Source organism: Sciurus vulgaris (assembly GCF_902686455.1).
Source record: "Sciurus vulgaris genome assembly, chromosome: 4".
Lineage (NCBI taxonomy): Eukaryota > Metazoa > Chordata > Mammalia > Rodentia > Sciuridae > Sciurus > Sciurus vulgaris.
Window position 1 is genome coordinate 16,149,219 of NC_136464.1, and position 23,012 is coordinate 16,172,230.

The window sequence follows — 23,012 nt, forward strand, 5'->3', positions numbered from 1 at the left end:
GAAGCACCGAGGACCAGGGCATGGAGGGAACTGTGGGGTAACCAGAGAACCCAGTCGGCCCCAAGGCCACGGGTAGAACTTCTCTCACACTTTGGCTATAAGGAGAGCAAGATGTCAGAACCACTGGGAGCCCACCAGAAGAGACAGCCTTCCAGTGATGCCTTCCCAGCCTTACTAGGACACGAACACAAGACCTGGACCTGGAGGCGGCCCTGGGCACATACACAGGGCCATCTGAGCCCTGAGCGTCACACCAGGGTTCCTCCTCCGAGGGGTGTGCGCAGACTCCCACTCAGCGTGGCTCCCTGGCCTCAGCTGGGATGCCGTTTCTGTAGCTGGCTTAATTCTCCCCCCAGACAAGGGAGTCCTGGCCAACTTGGAGCAGAAGCTGAAGGAGATTGACGAGGAATGCCGGATAGAGGAGAGCAGGCGCGTGGACCTTGAGCTCAACATCATGGAGGTGAAGGACAACCTGAAGAAGGCTGAGGCTGGGCCTGTGACCCTGGGCACCACCGTAGACACCACCCACCTGGACAGCATGAGCCCTCGCGTGAGTGTCCACTCCTCTGAGCTCTTGCTGGCTGTCCTGGACACGGGCTGGGGGAAGCGGGTCATGTCTCCTTCCGCCCACCCAACCCTTGCTCTCCTCCTTAACCACAGCCCAAAGCTGCCTCCTCCACCTCTGCCCCAGACTGTACCCCAGTCAACTCCGCGACCGCCCTCAAGAACAGGCCTCTGTCTGTCATGGTCACAGGCAAGGGCACCGTCCTCCAGAAAGCCAAGGTAAGAGGTCACTCCCAGCCTCCCTCAGGACTAGCAGAACTGTTACTAGGATGTGGCTTCTCTTCCTGACTGTGGGAGCCAGCACTGGGTGAGGGCTTAGCTCTCAACAGTCAGTCAGTGACTCTGGCTTCACTGTGCCTTTGATTGACCAGAAGGAGATGGCACTTGATTCAAGTACTCTTATCAGTGAGCCCAAGGACACTTTGTCCTTGACCTATGTACCCACCACTCAATTATGAGTGGATTACATGGGGCAGCTGCAGTCAGGGACAGATTAGTTTTCAGACCAAAAAATCAGTGCTTCCAAAGGTCTTCTACCATTAAAACTAAAGAAACAAATTCTGACAGGTGATGTGGTTTGTCCAAGGTCACCCAGCAATGGATGGATCCTGTGACTGGGTTTCTCCACGGGGGCTAGACAAAGTGTTAGTCCTAACCTCAGTTGCACAATAAAGAAGGTACCTGGAGCTGCCTTTGGTTTTGGCACAGTACTCTTTGTTCCTGTCCTGCTTGCCTGATGGCAATAGTTGAAGGCACCCACCCGATGGCCAACCGTTCAATCCATTAAAGCACGTGACTTCTGTCCCTCACGACCATGGCAGACATCTCTAATCTCTTGAAGCACTCTGCCACAGCCTGGCCATCTCTTAATAGGTGCTCCACGCCAGGATGATGAGCACACGGGGTTGGAAACATACTTGCCCTCCCTATTTGTAACTGCTTCTGTGCTTTAAATTTTTACATTTTTCTATGAATATAAAGGTTGCTACAGAGAATAACTTTCTTTTCTTTGTGGGGTGTGTGTGCGTGTGCTGGTACGTGGTGCTTCAGGAATGGGAGAAGAAAGGAGCAAGTTAGGAAATGAACATCATCTAAAGACTCTTGTGTCAATGGGGACCGTGGTGACAATCCTGCTTTGGTAAAGTCTTCATTGAAAGAGCGACTCTGAGAAAGGGTGAGTCTGTGTAGAAGAAAAAGCCAGGACTAAGGTACTGTGAATGGAACGCCTGGCTAAGAGCTGGCTCTGTCCCTTTTTGAGCCCAAGGGAACAAACCCCCCAAAAAAGGCTTCTTTGGAGACCGGAGTCTATTGGCTGTAAACAAGACATTGTATTTAGGGATGTTCTGTTTCCTGTTTGAGGTTTTTATCAAGTGTTTCTAGTGAAAAGCTTCTGATGATTCAACTTTGGTAGAAGTGAAATTGAGGTATCAGAACCCTGTCCCACTGGCCTTTGGTGACTGAGAAGACCTAAACTCCTGAGGGCCAGCTCCTGTCCAATGCCAGCAGAGTCGGGGGTTAAACCGCCCTTGCCTTCAAGTTTGTTCTGCAGTGTCATTAGTGGGCCCAGCTCAGTCTCTAGTGATTTTAAACAGCATCAATATCACCTTTAACACGAATTTTAAAGAAACAGTAGCTGAGAGAAACATTTGGGACCCAGCTGAAGCACTGATCCTGCTAAGGATCTTCATTCCAGTCCAAGGCAGCCCTGAATCAACTGCCTTTAAATAAAATTGTGATACTGTATTGTATAGAAATGTTTAAAATCCCGTCATTTAGAACAGTGAAAAGTGTCTTTTGAGATCTAATTTTTACATGACTATAGAAAAAAAAAAAATCACCCTGTGTTTACAGATTCAGTCCTATAGTCAGGCCATTTTAAACAGGAGAATTATTTAATATAATGCTCTCTTTGTTCCTGTGTTGAAGTTCTGTTTTAATTTCTAGTTCCCTTGTAAGAAAAAAAAAATGTGGTGAATTTTGGTTAGTATAGTGTCCTCTTCTCTTAAATTGGCACTGCTCTTCCTTGTGCTGTGATGTCATTGTTAACCAGGTTGAAACATTTCATCTGTCGCCCTGCCTCGGTTCTCTAACAATGGTTCCTGAGAGCTAAAGGTCTTTTTAAAAAAAAAAAAGTGTATTGTCTTTCTAATCCCAGGGCATTTATTTCCCATGTCATAAGCACTTGGTGACCTTTACCAAGTGGTGAGTTAGTTTTGTTTTGTTTTGTTTTTAATAAAATGGTCATTGTATTTCAGGTTTTCCTTGTATTTCATGGAATAACTTGGGGGCAGGGCCTAGTGAACTTTTCAGGGGCAAACATCTTTAAAGTACCTGTAGAAACTGGTAGAACCATAAGGTGCATTCCCAGCAAGAGATTTCAAAGTTGTCTTAAGTCACCAGCTAAGGCTGAAGGAGGATTATTATAGTATAAATCGTATAATTAGCAATGTACCAAATTCTCAGGAAACATCTGCAGAAACTGTTTATAGGAAATTGAAAATCAATATGCCTAGAAGTTCAATAGACACCTAAATAGTAATGAAAGATGTTCATGGCATAAATGTTTATTTACAAAATGATAAAACCACATTCTGGTTCATTGAAAAGACTAATGCAATCAAAAAACATCCTAAAGCTGTATGGAATAGCATAATCGAAATTGACAAAAACATCTAAGTACAGTTACAAGAAAATGCTATGAACCTGTAAATCTGAGAAATATGGGTTTTCCATGACAGTCATCCCAAATTCTATACATATTGCAAAAGAAAAACCAAATCTTGCTTTTGGATATTGATGGAAAAAAATCTTTGAAATTCAGCAATGTTGAACAAACAGAGTTTAGGAATAATAATAAAAAAGGGTTGAATAGCTGAAAGTATACAAATGTGTCATTTATCACATTAACAGATTCAATGTGAAAAAAATGACTTCTTCAAGTGGGAGAAGCATACCATAAATCTCAATGCTCATAACGAACATTCTTATTCATCAAGAGCTAGGAACAAGCATCCTTCACCTAATAAAGTGACCTACAGGAAACAAACAGAAATTAGTACTATAAGGATGACCATCCTTTTAGTCAAGAACCGGTTATGGATCAGTGTTATTCCTGCTACTTTTAAAAACATTCTGGGGACCCTGGAGAAGGCAAATGACAAGAAAAAGTAGTATATAACTTCAAAAGGAAGAGACAAGACTTATCATTTGTAGATGATGTTTCCCTGGACACTAGTGTAGTCAGGAGGGTAGCTGGCACCGGCCTCATTCAGGAAATAAAAAGATGTATGATCTATCTGCAAGGCTTTAATTTATGTATAGAAAAAATATATATTACATATAATTAAAGCTAGAAATTAATTTGAAATGAAAGGAAAGGGCTTGGCTGGTTAGGCAATGAGAGCAAGTCCCTTTTCTTTTTCTAGTGCTACTGGGACCATTTAAAAAGTCCACCTAGCCAGTGGCCCATTCACTAGAAAATTCAAGCCAGGTGTACTCAGGAGGCCAAGGCAGGTGGATCACAAGTCTCAAACCAGCCTGGGTAATACAGCGACCCTGTCTCTCAAAAAAAGTTTCAAGCGCAGGACCCCCAGCCTAAAAAGAAACAGTAAAGACTTTAATATGTAAGTCCACTGTGTTCTTTAAGTCCAAGTAATCCAGATGAGACATTCAAATAGCCCTGAACCAAAGAGCCTACGTGATAAAATGATTATGCTATTAAAGAAAGTGAGTTAAAATAATTTCTACAACTGATCGGCATTCCCTGGATGAGCATGTGGTCCTGTCTTGGTATTGCTTTCTGAGAAGAACAGTAATAACAGAAATCTGATTATCAATAAAAATGTCCCTCGAACACAAATGACCCAGTGCTTGGGACACCAGACTTTTAATTTTTAATGTCTAATGATACCATGGTGATATCTCTTTAAACACTTTTCAAACATCAGAAATCCTGAATTTCTTAAAGTGATATTTAAATCAAAGTAGCTTTGAACTTTTACACGTAAAACAAAATATTTATATTAAAACAAAAACTATCCCAGCACCACAAAGAACAACAACAACAAAAAAAACACTATAATAAAGTCTCTGGATTTATGTCAGAGCTTAAAAAGGTTTCTACTAAAAACCCAACTCTAGACAATAGGACCAAAGGGAAGAACTGATTCCGAAGTACTGTAGGGGTTAAGTACTTAGTTTTCCAGAAAAAAAAAAAAATTGCCAATATTCCTGTTAATTAAATAACCAACACCGCCTCTTGAAATATTCCTTTAAAAACTAGGTTTAAAAAAGCAAAACTCCCTGTAAGTTTCTTTAACTTTTATTTGTTGATTTTAAGAATTCTACTCTTCTTTGCCCCACTAAAAGGGAAAAGGAAGTTTTCAATAAACACCCCATAATTAACCTTTCCTAAGTAAAATCTTTTAAAAGGAAGCCCCCACCAAGGAGCTATCACCCAGACCCAGACCACAGATGGCCCCTTCAGACCTGGGCCATTTGCACAGTTGATCCCTCCCCTGTAGCCAACCAAGTTCCTTAATTAGTCAAATTCCAGTCTGGGACTTTTCCAGGTCTCTCCCTGACACAGAAGTCACAAACACCCTATAAGTCCCCAAACTAAAAGCAAATGCACAGAAGAGATCTTTCAGGAAGTGAAAAAGTCTACACTTCTCCCATTTGGAAATGCCATTGCTTCATGGTCCAAATGATATGCTAGTAAATACCTTCTGTCAGGCATCACCCCCTCACCACATCCTGTCTAGCATTTGTGGGGGGCAAAATGAACCTCAGACAGCCCTCAGATTTCCCAGTCTCCAGGATCTCTGGTTTCTCCTCAGGGTAAAAGTGGCAGATGATGTACCTCAACAAAGTGCAACCAGGTACAAAAGTACATGTTTACTGACATACCTAGGGTTTGACATCAGCTAGACTACTGCCCCAAACAGCGGCATCTGCGGCCAGGGCACCCTTCACCCTGGCAGAGGCTCGTGGGCACTGCACAGAGCTGGAGGCAGACACTCAAAGGACCCAAAGACACACTCCAAAGGGCAGCACTCAGCTCCCAGGCCTCTGTAGTCACTGGGTGGGATGCGGCTGCTGTCCTCCTGCAGGTTCTTGGTGGGAGCTGTGTGCCTTGGGGGCATCTCCTCTCAAGACCCCTGGGGAAGGAAGAGATCTCTGAGGACATGAGTTTCTGAGTCCTCTCCTCAACCAGTCAGCAGCCCTTTCTTTTACTCCACAACCCAATTGTCCAAGTAGAAGATTCCAGATTCCAGACTGCCCTGCATACCTACAACACAGCCACTGGAAGCCAACCCGTGCCTGTGACTGAATACCCCCGGCTCCAACTTGAGTTGCCTGCTAGTTTCTGGGCTGAACTAAGCTCAGGAACAGGAGCCCCAGGTGGGCCTGGAACGCAGCCTGACATCCTCCTGTACATCTACAATCTGCTCCCTTCTCCACAAGCCTACCTTTCTGTCCTCACTCTCAGTGGATGGCAGTTCTTCCCACATCACTGAGCAAACGGACGCTCAGAAAAGAGCTCCCAGTAGGTGCCAGCACATACCCACCTGCCTGCCCCCTCTCCTCATGCCCATTACCATGCTACCAGAGGTCTCCCTTCTAGTTGTCCTGTATTTTTTCCCAGTGTGCTTAGCTCTATCTAGCATCCATGTTGTAGGTACTGGTTTATTATCTGTCTCCACACTAGAATGGAAGCTCGACCAGGGCAGAGTTTTATTCTATATACTGCCAAATTCCTGACACCCAGAACAATGCCTGGAATGCCAGCTCCTCCTAATGTCTCGTGGGTGAATCAATAAATGACCGAACCATAGAACCTGTCTTCAGCTGCGTTTGTGGGACTTGGCAGGATTCAGAATACCACCCCCAGGTCAGCACGCGGAGCAGAGCCCACTCACGGTTCTCACAGTGCGGGCCCTCCCAGCCACCCCGGCACGCGCAGTGGTAGCTCCCATTCCGCAGGACACAGGTGCCCTCGTTCATGCATGGGCTGGGTTTGCAGAGGTTAACCGGCCGCTTGGCTTCTGCAGGAGAGAACATACCCACCAAGTCAGTCTGGATCAGAAGCAAAGATCCCTACTCCTAAGTCCGGTTCAAGCACAAGGCCACTGCAGTAGGGTCTCACACCTTAGTGTCTCAGCCGGTCCTAAAGCAACAGCTTGGCACAGGGCTGGTGCTCTATCCTACCTTGCCACCCGAATAGGACCCAATGTGCACCCAGCCTTCCTACAGGTGATATAGACTCTCTCAGAGGTGCTATGTACATGGCACTTTCACTAGTATTATCATTGCCACATACTTTTTAAAAATCACTGACAAAATGAAGGCTTGGAGTCAGGCTGGCCTGGCCTCCTTGGCACCTAGCCTGTCATTTACTACCTAGGTCAGTGTCAACATAGGGTCCTTACAGGGCTGAGAGTTTCCTTGAGGTGTCATCTGTTTAAACGGAATGCATTAATCTCAAGTTTGAAAAGGAGGTGCCTGGGTTAAATACTCTGCCACCTCAATGTCGCGGGGGGTTTTACGTGAGTGGGATTTCCCACATAGCGGGGCACACAGCAAGTGAGCGCTCAGGAGCTCGGAGGAGCTGCTTTCCTTGTACTGATGCAGGTGCAGGCCCAGGTGGAGGGCCCATCCTGGGTGCAGCCCTGCAGGGTGTGGATTCTCCCACTCACCTCCACATATCCACTGGATAAGCATGTCCCGGTGGTACTGCAGGTCACTGTAAGCTGCTGCGTGGATCAGGGAGTCCCGAGGACCAGCCAGCCTCCTCAGTGCCTCCCTCAGGACAGGCCCCACGCCCACCACCAAGACAGAGATGCCGTTGTTTCTCAGCTTCTGGGCAGGGACAGCTGCATCTTCTGCCCCTCTCCCACCTGTGAGCATCACTACGGCCTTGGGGACACCAGGCCGTGCGCCCCTCTGGACAGTCATCACCTTGTCATGGATGTGCAGCAAGGCTGTGCCAGCTGAGCCCACTCCCCCCAGGTAGGGTGCCTGGCTCACGGCCCGCAGCACAGCAGCACGGGTAAGGTGGGCATCTAGCCCGAAGGCTGTCTGCACCTGGCTACCGTACACCACCAGGCCAACCTGTGTCACATCAGGGTTCACATCAAACTGGAGGGCACAGCTCCTCACAAAGCTCTGCATCTGAGTGAAGTTCTCGGGTCCCACTGAGGCAGAGGCATCCAACAGGAAGACCAGGTCCAGGGACTGAGCCTGGCAGCCTGCAGGGACAAGCAAAGGGGCCCCTTGTCTAGGCCTGGGCAGCACAATTAGGCTGCAGAGTCCAGGTGACCGGTCTGTTGTCTGTCCATGCAGTACCCACCCTCCTCCTCATGGCCATAGGACACCTGTCCCCAGCACACGGGCAGGCATGTGAATGCCCAACTAGACCATGTTCCCGACTCCCTGGTAGCCAAGTGTGGCCATGGTTCTGAGCTCCACCTGATGTGATCTGAAATAATCATGCAATTTCCAAGTTTAAATTTGCAAACTAAGATTTATGCAAGTGAGAGCTGCTGGTCTTCCACTTCCCTTCTCCCCCTTCTTGCTGACTGAGAAATGGTGACCTTAGACCTCAAGATGGAAGCCACCAGGTGGCCAGCCCACTCAGCTCTGAGTGGTATGTGAGAGGGAAATGCTTCTATCACGTGTTAGTCATTGAACTCTGGGGACTCTGTGACAGCGTCTGCACCTCCCACCACTCCATGCACTGTACCCAGAGCACAATGGACCGAGGTCTGCTCTTGGGGGCTGTCTATGGGGCGTGGACAGGAAGTGAACTTAGAATTACAAATGGAGTGAGCAGTGAGGACAAGCGCCGGAAGTGTGGGCAACATGATGAGGCTGGGAGGCGGTCAGGCTTCTCTGGGGAGGTGACACTTAAGCTAGAACTGAAGGGTAAGTCAGGGCGAAGCGGTGGGACAGGGTGCCTCTGAGCAGGGAGAAGGCCTCTCCCATCCTGCAGGGAGCAGACCCGCGAGCTCTCAGCACCAGCAGAAGGGATTTGGGTTTATAATTGAGAAACTGTCACAACCACAAAGAGTGTAAAGAGACCTACCAGATGTCCTATGGGGCCCTGGCTGGTATTCTGGAATAGATGAACATTAGGTAAAAAAATAAGGAAGTCTGACTAAAGTATGGACTGTAATAAATGATACGTGTTGACATTGATTCATTAATGATGATAATGTTCCTTACTAATGAAGGAATTAACAAAAGGGGAAACAGGTTGTGGGGTATGTGGGAACTCTCCACTACCGTCCTATTTTTTTTTTTTTTTTTTTTCCTGTAAATCTACAACCATTCCTAAAAGAAAAAATACAAAGCTGGCTGCCATGGAAGAGAGGGGAGGTAGCGGGGGCAGGCCGGTCCTTGTCCTCTCCTACAGGAAGGAGGGTCCCTGCCCCTGGGGAGAGCTGAGAATCCAAGTCCCGGGTGCAGCTTCCCACCGCCCACCTCCCAGGGAAGCGGCAGGCGCCGGGTCAAGGGTGTGTTGCAGCTCCCACATTCCCCAGCAGCCCGGCCCTGCCACTGGGTGGCAACACCCCCTCCCGCGGTACCCATCCCCAGGGTGCCCTCCGAGAGCAGGCCTTGAAATTGACTTCATGGGATATGAAACAAAACAAAACAAAAATGTAAGCACGCGTCCCAGGGAACAGGAATGAGTCCTGTTTGGTAGAACGTTGGTTTCAGCTGGGTTTGCACGTGTGTGCACCGTGCAGGCAGCCTGGGATGCACTTCTGGGGGTGCCGCTCTTCAGTGGGCTTGGTGGACTCAGCCCCTTGGTAACAATAATTAAGAAGAATAAGCAACACTGAAAGCTTGCCGCATGCTTAGCACGCACACTGCTCAGCTAATCCTCACAAAAATCCCTCGAAGAGTGCTATCATCAGTCCCATTTTTTGACAAACTGAGAAGCTACTGGTCATGTGGCTGGTACATAAAAGATCAGAGATGTGGTTCTGGCCCAGCACGGGGAGAGGGTAATGGGAAAGCGGTGCCCGACAGAAGGAAGGACCTGCCCACTGACCCGCGGGCCTGAGTCAGGCACCGGCCTTACCTGGCAGGGGCCGGCTGCACAGCTTCCCCTGCAGCTCCGGGATCTGGTTGAACAGGTCCTGGGCTTCTGCATAGACTAGCACGAGCTTGGGGCTGCCAGTGACCTCCTCCAGCTCCGCCCGCACGGCCTCGCTGCCCACACCCAGCAGGAGCAGCTCTCGAGCCCTTGCACGACGCGCTGGGCCAGCCACCTCGTCCTGGGAGTGGGACTCGGTGAGCAGGACCACCACTCTGCGCGGCCGGTCCTGGCCTGTCCTGGTGGCGCTCCCAAAGCCACGCTCTGCCGCCTGCTGCAAGGCACTGCCCGTCAAGGTGGGGCCACCGCTGAACACAAGGCTGTCCAGGCTCCTGACCAGGTCTGGCACGTCCTGGTACTCTCCCACGGGCACTACCACCACCAGCTCCCGGCTGTACCCAGCCACGCCCACGCGGGCCCGGGAGTCCTCGCTCAGCACCGCCTGCAGGAACCGCTTCACGAAGGTCTTTGCCCGCAGGAAGCCCTCCAGGGTGGTGCCTGCAGAGCTGTCCAGCAGGAAGAGGAGGTCGATTCTGCACTCCAGGCTCAGCTTCGGGGCTGCTGGAATCACAGCAACACCCACTGCCACATTGTGGTCAGTGTAGGGTGCAGATCAGCCCCACCCAAGACACCCACACACTGCTGGGAGCCAGAGACACTAGGTGACCAGTGCCTGCCATGGGGATAGACACAGCTGTGGAAAATCTTTGCCTCGAGATCATGAAGATCTGCTCCTGTGTTTTCTTTTAGAAGCTTCTGTTTTGTGCTTACGTTTAGGTCTATAACCTGGGAGTGAGTTGTGAGGTACAGGGTCAGTGTTTATTTTTTCCCTGTGGGTCTCCAGTGAACCCAACACCACACTGTTAAAATTTAAACCACTATTTAACTAGCCTTACTATGTCAAGCAGGTTATGTCATCTTGTTTAAAATTCTCAACCACCCTGTGAACTAAAGCTTCTGGAGTCTTTATTTTACATCTTCAAAACCAAAAGGGGAGCTGGGGGTGGGGCTCAGTGGTAGAGTGCTTGCCTAGCACGTGTGAGGCACTGGGTTCGATCCTCAGCACCGCATAGAAATAAAGGTATTGTGTCCACCTACAACTAAAAAATATTTTTTTAAAAAATGTGGGGGAGGAGTTGAGGGTTCTTTGTTTCTCTTTTGTAGAAAAAGAAGAAAAGATTCTGCCCAGAACCAGACCAGAGTTGGGCTGGCTCAGTGATGCTCAAACATCAGCCAGAGCTCCGCCACCAGAAGGATTTATTTGTGAAGTACTTATTATTTATTCAGACACCATGGGAGGCGTCAGATCGGTGGAGTTTTGGGAAAGTAGGTGGCTCTACAATTCAAGGACTGATTCTATTCAGTAGCTACGGTGGTGGGAGATGAGAGGGGAGTCCAGGCTCTACCTGCTCCCCAGTGGTCAGTCCTGAGTCCCACACATACATACCGCAGTTGGCCTCCCCTCTGAAGGCCAGCGGGCAGAGGCAGTGGTATCTGCCCAGTCCTTCTGGAATGCACGTGCCTCCATTCTGGCAGGGCTGGGAGTCACAAGGGCCTATCAGAGAGATACCAGTTAAGAGCCATGCACACTGGCACAGGAGTGAAGAGGTCCGGTCAGCCAGGGGCTGAGTCCTGCAGGGCCCAGACTCTCTTCTCCCCATTGCCCAGTAGGAATTGCAGGCCCACTCAGGGACATGTCCATGGGACTAGGAACACAATAACCACAGCTGCTGAGAAGGCCTAGAGGAGCCGGGGGCAGCAATAGTGAGTAGCACCGCACCCAGCTTGCCAAGGGTGAAGAACTCAGTATCATCAAGCTGACAGCGTGGGAGCCTTAAGACTCAGGGAATGCTGGGAGCTGAAGGGGCCCCTCCTTAAGTTCTGCCTGTTCTGAAAGGCTCTACAACCTGGCACTGAAGAACAGTGAGCCTTCACATCCCCCAACCAGGCAGCTTGGTGATCAGTGTGGCCACCGCCCCTTCCTTGGGCACCTGGATTCAGCTCTTCACACTTGCCTACCTTCACCTAGAAAGGGTGCCCACGACAGCGCCCTATGCCACAGTGTTACTACGTGCACGGGGTGAATGAATCTGTGGAAAGTCTTAGCCCTGAGCCAACACTCCCCAAAAAGGGACACAGCATTTGCTTTTGGATGCCAAGTGCAAATTATGAGTAACACCTCAGAGTTGATATTTTACACAGGAAAGCACCGCCTGTGTCAAAATCGGGCCCACTCTGAAGGTCTGACTGATGATACATACACTGGGGTCATTATCCCAGCCCCTGGTCAATGTGCTCACCAATAATTGTTACAGAAGAGAAAGCCCCAAGAGAACACGTGGGAGCTTCCTACGCTCATGTATTCAGAAGGCTTGGTGAGCAGCTAGTGAGTCGTGATGGGATTGGGGATCTGTGTCCTTTTTACTTCAGAATATTGACATTTTACTTGGTGGCCACATCGCTAGCATTAAAGTGCAGACTTTCCAAAGCCAGAAGTCACTGAGGCCCACTCTGGGCATTTTGCCAGGCATTTTGTCCTGGCAGCTGGATCCTGGGGGACATTCCTGGGAGCTCACGAACTGCAGCAACGGCGGTCGTCCGTTGAGCACCCGCTGTGGGCCTGGTACCACGCAAACTGCCGGTCTTGGCCTCATTTCATTGTGACAATCCCATGAGGCAGGAACTGTGAACATTTCCATTTTACAGATGCGGAAGCTGCAGCTCAGTGAGTGGCAGTCACGTGTGGAAGGTCAGATGGCTGGCGAGGGGCGGAGTGGGGGCTCAGACCCAGTCGTCCTGGTTCCCAAACCGTCAATCCTCCAACTCTAACTTCTGAGAGCAACAGCCCCATTCTCTGTCCCCCCATGTTCCGAGGCCAGTCAGGTGGGAACTTCGACCCTTTGAAAGGGAGGCCCAGGGGATCACCCAATACTGGAAGGCTGCCTGCCTACATGTGAACCACTGGCTCTGCCTCCAGAGACAGGCTCCTGCCCCATCAGGAATAGCAAGCTCACACAAGGATGGGCACCAACACACACCTGGGTGATGTCAGCTCCCAGGTCAGCAGGATGCACCCGACCCCCAGGGGAGGAGCAGAGAGGATGCACCAGGAACCATGCTCAATGGTGCACAGAGGAGTTGCTAATTCCTCATGTTGGCTTGGAATGAAGCATTTCCTTGGGATTACCTATTGAATCTTCACAAGGCCCTGGGTATGGGAACCTCGGATTATGTAGAGGGGGAAGAGGGACTCAGACACTGGGCAGAGTACACCATTTTAGAGAGGAGGGAACCAACTGGGTATCTTGCCCTAAGTTTGGCACTGGGTGTGAACAGTCTATACAGCTGGTGCTCAGTGGGAGTCTCTCTCTGCCTCTCACCAATGCAAGGAGTGAAGGATAAGGGGCTGAATTCTAAAGTCGTCACTCCATTATCAGGGCAAAATCACCACTGAGCAGATGAAGAAAGAACACAACACAAGCATGGTCTGCTGCCTCTGGAAGCCCCCATCCTTCTTGCCCAGAGCCCATCCCAACCCTATCCTCTGCCCCAGAGCCCATTCCAACTCCGCCCTCTGCCCCAGTACCATCTGTGCCCCTTTACAAACCAGTCTGTGCCCAAGGCCCAGAAGGAGCTGATAAATCCAAGAGGCAGACCATACCTGGGCAGGTTGTCCTGTAGCAGGTGGCGGGGTGTGTGAGGAGCACTCTCTTCCAGCTGCAACCACAGAAACACGGTGGTAGAGAGATCAAAGGTTTTCGTGATGACTACTTTTAACACTAAAACCGACATAAGATTCTAATGCACAAGTCAAGAATGGCTTCCTTGTTTTCTTTCTGGATTCTGCCCTCATTTGACCATCACAGGGAGGAGGGAACTTCAAACTACTCAGAGACAATTTTTAAAAATTAGGATCATGCAAACTTGCGATCACATTGAAGTTGGAGATGTCTGTGTGCAAAATTCTGAACTATGGGAGCAGTTTTTATGACAAGTTGCTTTCTGAGGCCCACAATGCAGGGAGTAAGGGGCATACTGAGAACTGAGCCACCAGGTTCAGGCTGTGTGGCTGAATCTGAATCAGGTGTGTTAGTTTCCTTCTCTGGTTCAGTTCCTCTTCTATGTAGTAATACTATGTGGAGTTTTCAATTGCTTTCCTTGGCGCTTTGATGATGAGGGAAGGGGACCCAGTGGCCAAGTTGCCAGGCCTCCCCTGAGAGCCTCAGCCCTTCCCTTCACCCCAGACGTGCTGCTTGCATTTGGTCTGTACAACACGTGTTCCCAGAAAGCCTCAGAGTTCAGGTGGATTTGAAACCCACTTGACTCAATGACATCTCGGGTCTGCTTTAGTAACTAGCATCCTGTGATAATAGCCCCCATGCTGGACAATAGCCCCCATGCTGGAGTGGCTTCCAGAGGCCAGGTGTCCCCATTGCTACTCTGAATCCACAGCTACCTGAGATGGCGATCTCCATCTTGTAGGAGGGGAAATGGATTTAGAGGGCTGAAGTAGGCTGACCAAAGTCACGTGGTTACTGGGCCACAGCAGGGCTGAGATCCAAACTGTGACCATCAGACTCCAAAGCCGACATACTTTGCCTGCTGGGACTCACCCCTAGCCCTCCAGATTCTCTGTGGTCATGGGCCCTGCTATAACAGGAGCAATTCCTCATCTGGTGAGCAGAGTCCCCCTCTTTGTTAGAGGCAGCACCAGGTCCAGCCTCACCTAAGCAGGCTCTTGGGCCTTGGCAAAAAGTTATCTAAAGTTCTCCAACAGGGCTTTATCCCAGAAGATCCTGTCCAGGGCTGCCCTTCTGGAGGAGGCTGACAGGGCTGACCTCTAGGGCAGGGTCTGTTCTGAGGTAAAATGGGGTAAGAGCCAAGTGTCAAGTAAGAATTCAGGGAGTTGTTGAACTAAAGCGTCTGCCCAGCTGCAAGCTCATTAGAGAGAAATCTTCTTCCCTCCAGGTCTGCTCCTGGTGACCACATTGACACACAAATCCTAGCCCAGAAAGTTCTGTGGGCCCCACCCCTCCCCCAGCTTTTGTTGGGGCAGAAACTGCTGACAGGGACTTAGCCTGTCAACAGCCATCTATACAAGGCTTGCCCCCACCTCCCTTAGGTGACCCAATGCCACATTCCTGGCAAGGACCTCCACATCCTCCTCAAGGACTGTTTCAAATTGCAGCCTTGTCCCCAGCCACGTGAGGCAGCTGGGCTGTGTTCCTGAGGCTGACAGACTGCCGCTGGGAGCTGGGCCCTCTCTGTTCCCCAGCGCTCTGTCCCAACTCCCTCTGTCCCCCGTCATAGGCTCTGTGTCTCCAGGTGCCCAGTCTCCGAGCACTGCTCGCCCTGCAGCATTGAGGGCCTCCACTCCCACCCAGGTCCTGCACTGTCTCTGCCCCCAGACCACATGGACGAACCTGTAGAAGGGACACCGCAGGGCCAGCACAGCGTCGGCCCACCGCGACCCTCTCCAGCACAGAGCGTTGTCCGCAAGCTCTCTGACGGTCTCCAGGGTCTTGCGCTCGCAGGGATGAGCCTCCACTCTGCAGTCTGTGTCCCCACACACGTGGCAAAGAAGACCCAGTAAGACAGGGTAAGGCCCCCACCTCACCCCTGCTCCCCAGAGGGTTGTTCCCAGGGTCCCGCCTGCCCCGGGGCCTGGCACTTCTGGCCTCTCTCAGGGCAGAGAACCAGGCCAGGGGCAGGCTCTGAGCATCTCCTCTGCGAGGCTGCCCCATATGGCTTTTACAGAATGTCACTCGTGTACCTTCTACCTAATGAGTGCCACTCTAGCTCGGGAATGGACATGATGAGGATGCCTAGCCCCACGCTTCCCGTGCTCCTCTGTGCTGACCACGGCAGGGGGAGCAGATGTGGCTCCTTCTCCAGAGCAGGGGAACAGCCCCAGCAGGTCTGCACCCCAAACCCTGAGCCCCTTTTCCCCCACCCCCAGAGCCAAGCTCAGAGCTCCAGCTGAGAAGCCCAGAGGATGGGACACAGAGCCCAGGGCGGCAGCTGGCTGTTTTCTTGCCCTCAGGAACCTGCCTCACCAGACACCCTGTTCCACATGGGCAATGCCACTGGCTCCCAGGCTGGACTGTCCTACCTGGAGCAGCAGTGCTACAGAGCCCGGAGCTGCTGAGCGTGCTCAGAAGGCCATTGGTGGCGTCCTCTGTCTGCTCAGCCGACAGCACGTGCTGCTCAGTGGGCTCGCTGGCCAGAGTGTGCAGCTCCTCCCACCTGCGCCGAGAAGTCCCAGCTGTGCGTGAGCCCACGCCCACTCTCCTCCTGCCCACCACCTCCTGGGCCATGGGCTCTTTGTGGACAGCAGCACCACCCCACTGACCCAGAGACCACTCTACAGCAACCTCATCCACCTAGGGTACAGGCGAGGCCTGAGAAGTGAACCACAGGAAGCCCAGCCAGGGGTCACCTTGCGCACAGATTCATGGAGCTCCTCACCTCAGAACCACCAGCTCTTATTTGAGGTACAGTCCTGACAGATTCAGCTGTCGGATTTGCAAAAGCCATAACTGATGAGAAAAGCAAGTGACCACAAGGGAAAAGCAAACAAAGATAGCTGGTGATTGGAAAAACGCTGACGTGTCCTAAATGGCGGACACAAGAACCCTACATTGTGAGGCCGTCCCGGGAAGCAGCTCGCGTCTGAGGGCATCATCGTCAGAGCCCAGGCCAAAAATGATGCATGGGACGAGGACATTAGGACCTGAAGAAAGGATTAAATGACACTGAGAGGCTTCTTTGTAAGATGACAGGTCAGCAATGCGTAGAGAAGAATCATACCATTGAAAATTCATCAAAGTAGACCTGGCTTTGGCAATAGGACCAAACTTCATTTATCTCCAAAGTCACTAATGTGGAACTCCCAACTCTTGTCTGAATTCATGTAAAGCAGACATTTCTCCCAGTGCCCAGCTCGGGGCCTGACACACAGAGAGGGGATTCTCAGTGGGGAGCTCACACTAGTGTCCTGGGGTTGCACTACCTGGCCCACCCTCAGTTCTCCTGGCCTAGGCTGTCTCAGAAGCTGCCCAAGCAGTTCCGATGCCAGCCAGAGTGGAGAACTGTCAGGGAAGGCTTTGATTATACTAGAAGGGGGAAAGAGACTCAAACAGTATACGTTTAAATCTCACAGAGTATCAGACCAAATCAGCAGGGGCTTTAAACTTGGGTTGGCATCAGAGTCATAGAGGGCCTGATCAACTATAGGTGGAGGCGTCCAGAGAAGGTTGATCCTGCTGTCCAGGGAACACTTTGAGAACCACTGGCCAACAGTGACTCAGCCTTTCACCAGGAGCAGGAAGGGTCAGGGAATTCCTGTGTGGCAGGTCGGCCACCCACTTTCCTGACAATGGGCGTCTAGATTTCTCCAGGTTGGAAGTGTGACCCGTGGGAAGCACAGGTCCCCAAACTGTTTAACACCAGGGCAGAGCTCAGCAAGCACAGACACGAAGAGCAAGCATTGGAAACTCAACGTACAGTGGCTAGACAGAGTCACTTGAATCTGCTGAATCAACAGTTGAGCATATATTTTTGCTTTTTTATTTCTTTTTTCTGCTATCTTTATGGTATTTTAAAAAATGTATTGTAGATTAGGAAAAACAAAACAATAGGTCCATCACTGCAAATATTTTGAGAAGCACTTTTCTAGTTGCTGGTTGGAGAAGAAAGCCCAGGAAGGATGTGTCCCTTCCAAGTGGCAGATTGCATCCTTAGTGACAAACCTTTGGACAACTGCTATCTTCAGGGCACTCTGTGCAGCACTGCTGGGGGCTAGGCAGAGAGTCAGGAAGAATGCCCTCCTCACCTCTGATGGGATTTATATTCCTTATACTTGAGAATATGGAAGGAGCCCATGAAGGATAAGTCAGCCTGTGTTCAACACCAGCTTGCTGGCAACAGGGACAATGACAATCCATCATCACCTCCAAGACAGGCACGATCCTGGCTTTCCCCACCCTCTTGGCTGCTGCTCAGTCTGCTGCACTCTCTCCTTCCCCTTTCTGGCCTGCAGGTGCTGGTCCTTGGTCAGCTCTGCTCTCTGCACTTGTTCCTTAGGTAGGCTTTAAAACCCTCCCAAATATCACTCTCCAAGCCTGACCTCTCCTCTGTGCTCCAGATCCTTACAGTCAGTCACCGGCTTAGCTTCTTTCCTGAGACAGCCAGCCTGCTTCTCAACTGAACCTGGCTAAAATGGCACTCAATCTGCGCCTTGTCCTTCCCCCTCTTCCCCACATGCGTGAACAGTGCCACAATTCGCTCTGTTCAAGCGCAGATCCTCCGTGCTCACAAGTGACCGGCCACTCCACCGCTCTAGCCTGACATCCCTCGGCAGGGCCACAACTTCCCCCTGATTTGAGCACAGTTACCTCTTGTGCAAGCTGCTCCAAAGGCCTCCTTCCTAGTTCAGCTTTCCCCAATCCGTCTATTTTGTACATGACAGCCAGTGTGATCTTCTACAAAAGTAGTTTCCCTGCTCAAAACTCTCCACAAAGTTCCCATCCTACTCACGGCAAACTGAAGTCTCGGGTTGGAGCTGTGGCTCAGTGTTGTACTTGCCTAGTATGAGCGAGGCCCTGGGTTTGAGCTCCAGCATTTCAAACAAACAAAAAGCCCAAAGTCTCCACCATTGTGCACAAACAAGGTCCATGATTCCGTTCATCTCATCCACCTGCTTTTTTGTGATTCTACCCTGGCTTGCTGGTCTCCAGCTCCTCCCCAGGTGTTTTGCGGTTCCTGTAAATCACCAAGCAGGCTACTACCACGGGGCCTTTGTACTTGTCATCGGCTGCCTGCCTTGCCTGCTCTTTGAAAGCCTTGGTGTTTTCATTCCTCAAGTTTCTGCTCAAAAATCCACTCCTGCCACCAGGTGCAGTAGCACACACTGGTAATTCCAGCTATTGGGGAAGCTGAGGCAGTAAGGCAGGAGGATTGCAAATTTGAGGCCAGACTCAACAAACTGTCTTAAAATAATTCAGGCTGGGAATGTTGCTCAGTGGTACAGTACCCCTGGGTTCAATCCCTGGTCTCCCCCTATCTCCTGCAAAAATAAAATTAAATTAAAGAATAAAATCAATTCCTCCAAGAAGCCTTGAGAGAACTCCCTGCCTAGAATGGCTACCTTTTCCATTCCACATCAGTCTTTAAACTTTTACCCTATTTTATTTTTCTCCTTTGCATTTTATTTCCAACCAAAAAATGTTTCTTATTAATTCACTTGTTTGTTATTCTAGTTCTTTCCTAGAGCACCAAGAAAGTAAGGATTTTATATTGTTGTTTCTGTTTCCCAAGAACCTAGAAGAGTGTCTGGCATGAGGAAGAAAACTTTATTAATTGATACAGTAATGCACAAAAACTAATGAAGACATTTCTAAGTGCAGACACAGGGCCCAGAGTCATGTCACTTAATACTCAACGAACAGAAGCCCAAGGACTGGATGTCATGTCCATTTTCAGGGTTGAGAACCTTAAGGGCCTGTGTACTCTCTTCTAGGAAGGCAGACTGGCCCCGCATCTGAACAAACGTGACTGTAGAGAGGACAGCCAGCCACCGCCTCCTCTCCCCTGGTACCAGGAGTCGGCTGACTCAGGCCGACCAGAGCTGGATTACCTGGAACTGGAGGAGTGGTCTCTCCAGGGTGCAGCTGTGAAGGCGTGAGCTGGGGGCTCCCCGCAGCCCCAGGGCCAGCTTCCTGACTAAGAGGAGAGGCCGCCAGGCAGAGAGGGCAGCAGAGTCCCTCAAGGGACGGAGAGACTCTTCATGGCACTGAAGCTCCTAGCTCCTGCCTACCTGAGGGACTGACACCCCACCCAGAGAAGATGACGCCACAGATCTCCATTGCTGCCCAAATAAGCTCCAGGCGAGTTCCTGCCACATGCAACCACATGTTCAGACAACCGGAGACAATGACACGCTCAGCTTCCAAAGGCCGGGACGCCCTGTGCGATGGAGCCACAACCAGCCACGTGAGGAAGAGACCCCAGCGAGGAGCAGAGCATTCCCAGCTCTCTTGCCACCACAATGAAGGCACTCAGCCAGGTCGTGGTCCCCCAGCCCGCCACCCGAGGGCGGACCCAGATCCCTGAGGCACTTACCTGGGAAACCGGACCCCCACGGCAAACAGAGTGACACCCCTTTCCTTCAGTTGCTTGGCCGGCAGCGCCACGTGCCCCTGGGACTTGCCATCCGTGACGACAATGAGGAGCTGGGGCACGGAGCCATTTCTGCCCCCAGGGAACCCTCTGCCCAGAAGGTACTTCAGAGCAAGGCCTGTCTCTGTGTGTCCTCCTCTGAGGGCACCGGAGGAAAAAAGGAAGAGGGGAAGTCAGCAAGGCAGGAAGGCGAAGTGGGAGGGACAGCAGGAGGCCATGGGCTCCTGGCCTCAGGGAACGGCCACCGACTTCTAGCCAAGGCTCCAAGTGACGGTGCCACTCTCAAAAGCACAGCGCTGGGCAGAGGCTGCCTTTCTCCAGGGCCTTGGGATTCACCTTGGACTCCAGTATGCCCCCCCCCCCCCCCGTAAGAGTGGTGTTTTGTTCTCTGCCCACCCCCAGTAAGGACTCCGGCTGCTGATCCTCATCTCTATTTGGTCTGCCGCCCACCCGCCATCTCCCTCTCCCCTTCTTGAAACAGCTCAGCATCCTCTGGGGCTGGGAAAACAAAAACTTAGCTCGGGCATACTGTGGTAAGAATCCCAAAAAGTGATAGACACGACTGTGCACAAGACCCTGGGGAGTTCCTTCCCGTGATCCGGGACTTGGTGGGCCCTGCCCAGGTGCAGGGTTGGGTGCCAGAAGGTCAAGCTCTCTGAGCACCTGCAGATCAGGCTGCAGTGGACTAAGGCCAGGGTGCCTCTATTTGGCCAAGCTGTCAGAGTTTGTCTTACACTCGCAGTCCCATCGGGGGAGACTGTGAACTGGTCCTGGAACCTCGGCAGGGTTTCTGCTGAATCTTAAACCAGGAGGCTGGTGTGGGTGTCCCCTTCGGAAAGAAGACTGCTGACTTTGAGAGACAGCTGGGTAGAAAATAGTAACTCACTAAAGTGGATTTTAGGCCCCTGAGTTGTCCCACTGTAGCCAAGCCTTTCAGCAGATGGTAGCATGTCCAAACATGAGCAACAGTGTCACTACAGTAATTAAGAGAACACCTGCTGGGTGCCATTCAGGTGCTGTCTACAGATGAGAGAGGAGCATACACATTTTACACTCAGGTGGCTCTCTACGGGCACAGACGACGCCTATCTTTTAACTCAGCCCTCTCAGGAGCCTATGGTCACTCTCACAATGTGAAGACATAACTGACACGGAACAGGCAAGGCATTGTGTGCTTGTGCGTTGTCCTGCTTTAACCTGACACTAAATGCAGCCGTTGCCCGTGCGAATCTGCTGCGGGCCTCTCTGCCTGGGCCTCTCTCCTGGCTGGCTCCCCTCCTAGCAGCTACTCAGGAATCCAGACTCCTTTCACATTGCGGTTCCACCTTCCTCTCAGTCCTCAAAGTCCTCTCTAGTCAGCAGAGAGATGTGGAAAGAGAAGGAAAGCTGAGTCGGGGAAGTATTTACAGAGCATGCCCACAATGGTCCCCACTTTCATCTCGGTCTGTCCTCTGCCAGCTCGTCAAGGGCCATTCTCTTTGCGGAGCTGCCTTAAGTGAATAGGTGTCCATGAGAATGGCCAACTCCTAGGACTAAGACGTCAACCTACGAGATGTAGTGGCAGCACCATGAATTTAAAGAACACTTTTTCAACCCACTAGTATTTACTGTGGACCACTAGAGGGAAGATAGTGAAATGGAAACCAAGAAGTGCAGAACCTGACCTCACCCCTCAATCAACTTCCAGTCCAGGGGAGGAGATTCCAATGCAAGCATGCAACTCTGAACCAGAGTCACGAGGAGGGGATCATTGTGGGGGGCAGCGGTCAGAAAACAGGTTTCAGAGGGGAAGGACGGTCCAAATGGGGCCTTGGCAAACCAGCTGACTTGGAAGGGGGACAGCCTTTCCCATCAGGAAAGTTCTTCCCACAAGTTCAAAACTTTAGGACCAAAAGAAAAAGCACTCGTTCTCCATGATCCCGTTCTTGTGTTTCATACAGACCTGCCCTTGACCCCTGCAGTCGGAGTCAGACTGTTTTCCTTTTCATTCACCACCTGCAGGGGAAGCCTTGGGTTAAACCCAGATTTTTTTTTTTTTAAGAGGGAAAGGCACACATGAACTTGACCACATGCCTAAGGCATGGGAGTTTTCGACTCTCAGTCCAGATTTCCTGAGTGGGACTGGGTCTCCCTCTTCACGGCGACTAGCCTGTGGTTAGAGAAAAGTTCAGTTCCAAGGACAAGAGCCCAGGCCACCCACTGCATGGGCCTGATGGGGCCCACCCTTCAGTCTACCCACCTCCTCCTCTTCTGCACCCACTGGGCCTCTCTCACGAGAACACTGTCTGCTAGCTTCCAACCAAGGTCAGGGGAGATTCCTAATGGCGCTGACCTCTGGGAAACCAGAAGAAATCCCACTCCTTCCTCCATGAAACATTTCTATCTCCACATTTGAGTTCAGGGGCTGGTTCCAGACAGAAAGGTCTGAGGCCAGCGCACCAAGAGTTTCCTCATTTCTCTCAAATGGGACTAATGTAGGTTCTAAGTTGAAGACTCCCAGGTGGGCTATGTGTTTGCCATGCATAAGCTTTTGTTGTTTTGAAGGTGGGGTGGAATCTAGAAGTTTGTTATCAGTGTAGCCAAGTGATTAAGAACAGGGCTCATGAGTCAGGGGCTAAAAGACTAGTACTGTGACCGCTTAGCCAGGTCAGCTTGGAAAAGTGACTTAACCCGATCCTCAGCTTCTCTCCTGGATAGAGCAGAACAGGGATGGGGCTGCTTGAGGTTGAAACACCGTGTCCAGTCCCCCCAGGCTCTCGGGCTCCATGCGGCAATCAGCAGCCCCCCAGAAGCAGCTCATCTTCAGAGCTTAGTCCCAAATTCTAGCGTGCGTAAAAATCCCTTCGGAGATTTAACACCCTAGCTTCTCACCTCCCAGTCCCAGCGAGTTCAAATTGGTAGGTGTGTCACGAGGCCCAAGAATCTACATTTCCAACCAGCTCTGCCCACTCCCAAGTGATTCAGACACAAGAGAACCAGCCGTGGAACAGACGGAAAAATACTCCAGAAGAAAACTCACTGTAAGTACGGGGAAGTTGAATTCGGCTTTGTTTTTCCTTTTTAAATAGACAAAAATCCTAAAATCAGCCCAAATATCTCATTTTGGGGGAATGAGAAACGATTAATTACATCGTGGGAGCTGAATTCTCTGGATTATTATATAATT

General features: G+C 50.8%; 2 protein-coding genes across 7 annotated transcripts in view; one reads left to right on the forward strand and one right to left on the reverse strand.

Moving 5' to 3' along the window:
- AFAP1L2 (actin filament associated protein 1 like 2) overlaps positions 1–3,880 on the forward strand; it is a 94,302-nt gene extending 90,422 nt beyond the window's left edge. For all 3 annotated transcript variants that reach the window (XM_079137893.1, XM_079137894.1, XM_079137895.1), the window contains 3 exons: positions 357–550; positions 661–783; positions 1,615–3,880. In XM_079137893.1, coding sequence (XP_078994019.1) covers positions 357–550; positions 661–783; positions 1,615–1,641 — 344 coding nt within the window. In that variant the 3' untranslated portion in view covers positions 1,642–3,880. The remainder of the gene's footprint in view (positions 1–356; positions 551–660; positions 784–1,614) is intronic.
- A 1,367-nt stretch (positions 3,881–5,247) lies between these two features.
- VWA2 (von Willebrand factor A domain containing 2) overlaps positions 5,248–23,012 on the reverse strand; it is a 38,704-nt gene continuing 20,939 nt past the window's right edge. For 2 of the 4 annotated variants that reach the window (XM_079137914.1, XM_079137913.1), the window contains exons 6-14: positions 19,790–19,984; positions 15,780–15,913; positions 15,091–15,223; positions 13,329–13,384; positions 11,115–11,222; positions 9,653–10,225; positions 7,263–7,814; positions 6,486–6,611; positions 5,248–5,723 (exon numbers count right to left, since the gene is read on the reverse strand). In XM_079137914.1, coding sequence (XP_078994040.1) covers positions 5,641–5,723; positions 6,486–6,611; positions 7,263–7,814; positions 9,653–10,225; positions 11,115–11,222; positions 13,329–13,384; positions 15,091–15,223; positions 15,780–15,913; positions 19,790–19,984 — 1,960 coding nt within the window. In that variant the 3' untranslated portion in view covers positions 5,248–5,640. Of the gene's footprint in view, positions 5,724–6,485; positions 6,612–7,262; positions 7,815–9,652; positions 10,229–11,114; positions 11,223–13,328; positions 13,385–15,090; positions 15,224–15,779; positions 15,914–19,789; positions 19,985–23,012 lie in introns of all 4 variants that reach the window. The other 2 variants (XM_079137911.1, XM_079137912.1) reach the window with 1 other exon arrangement.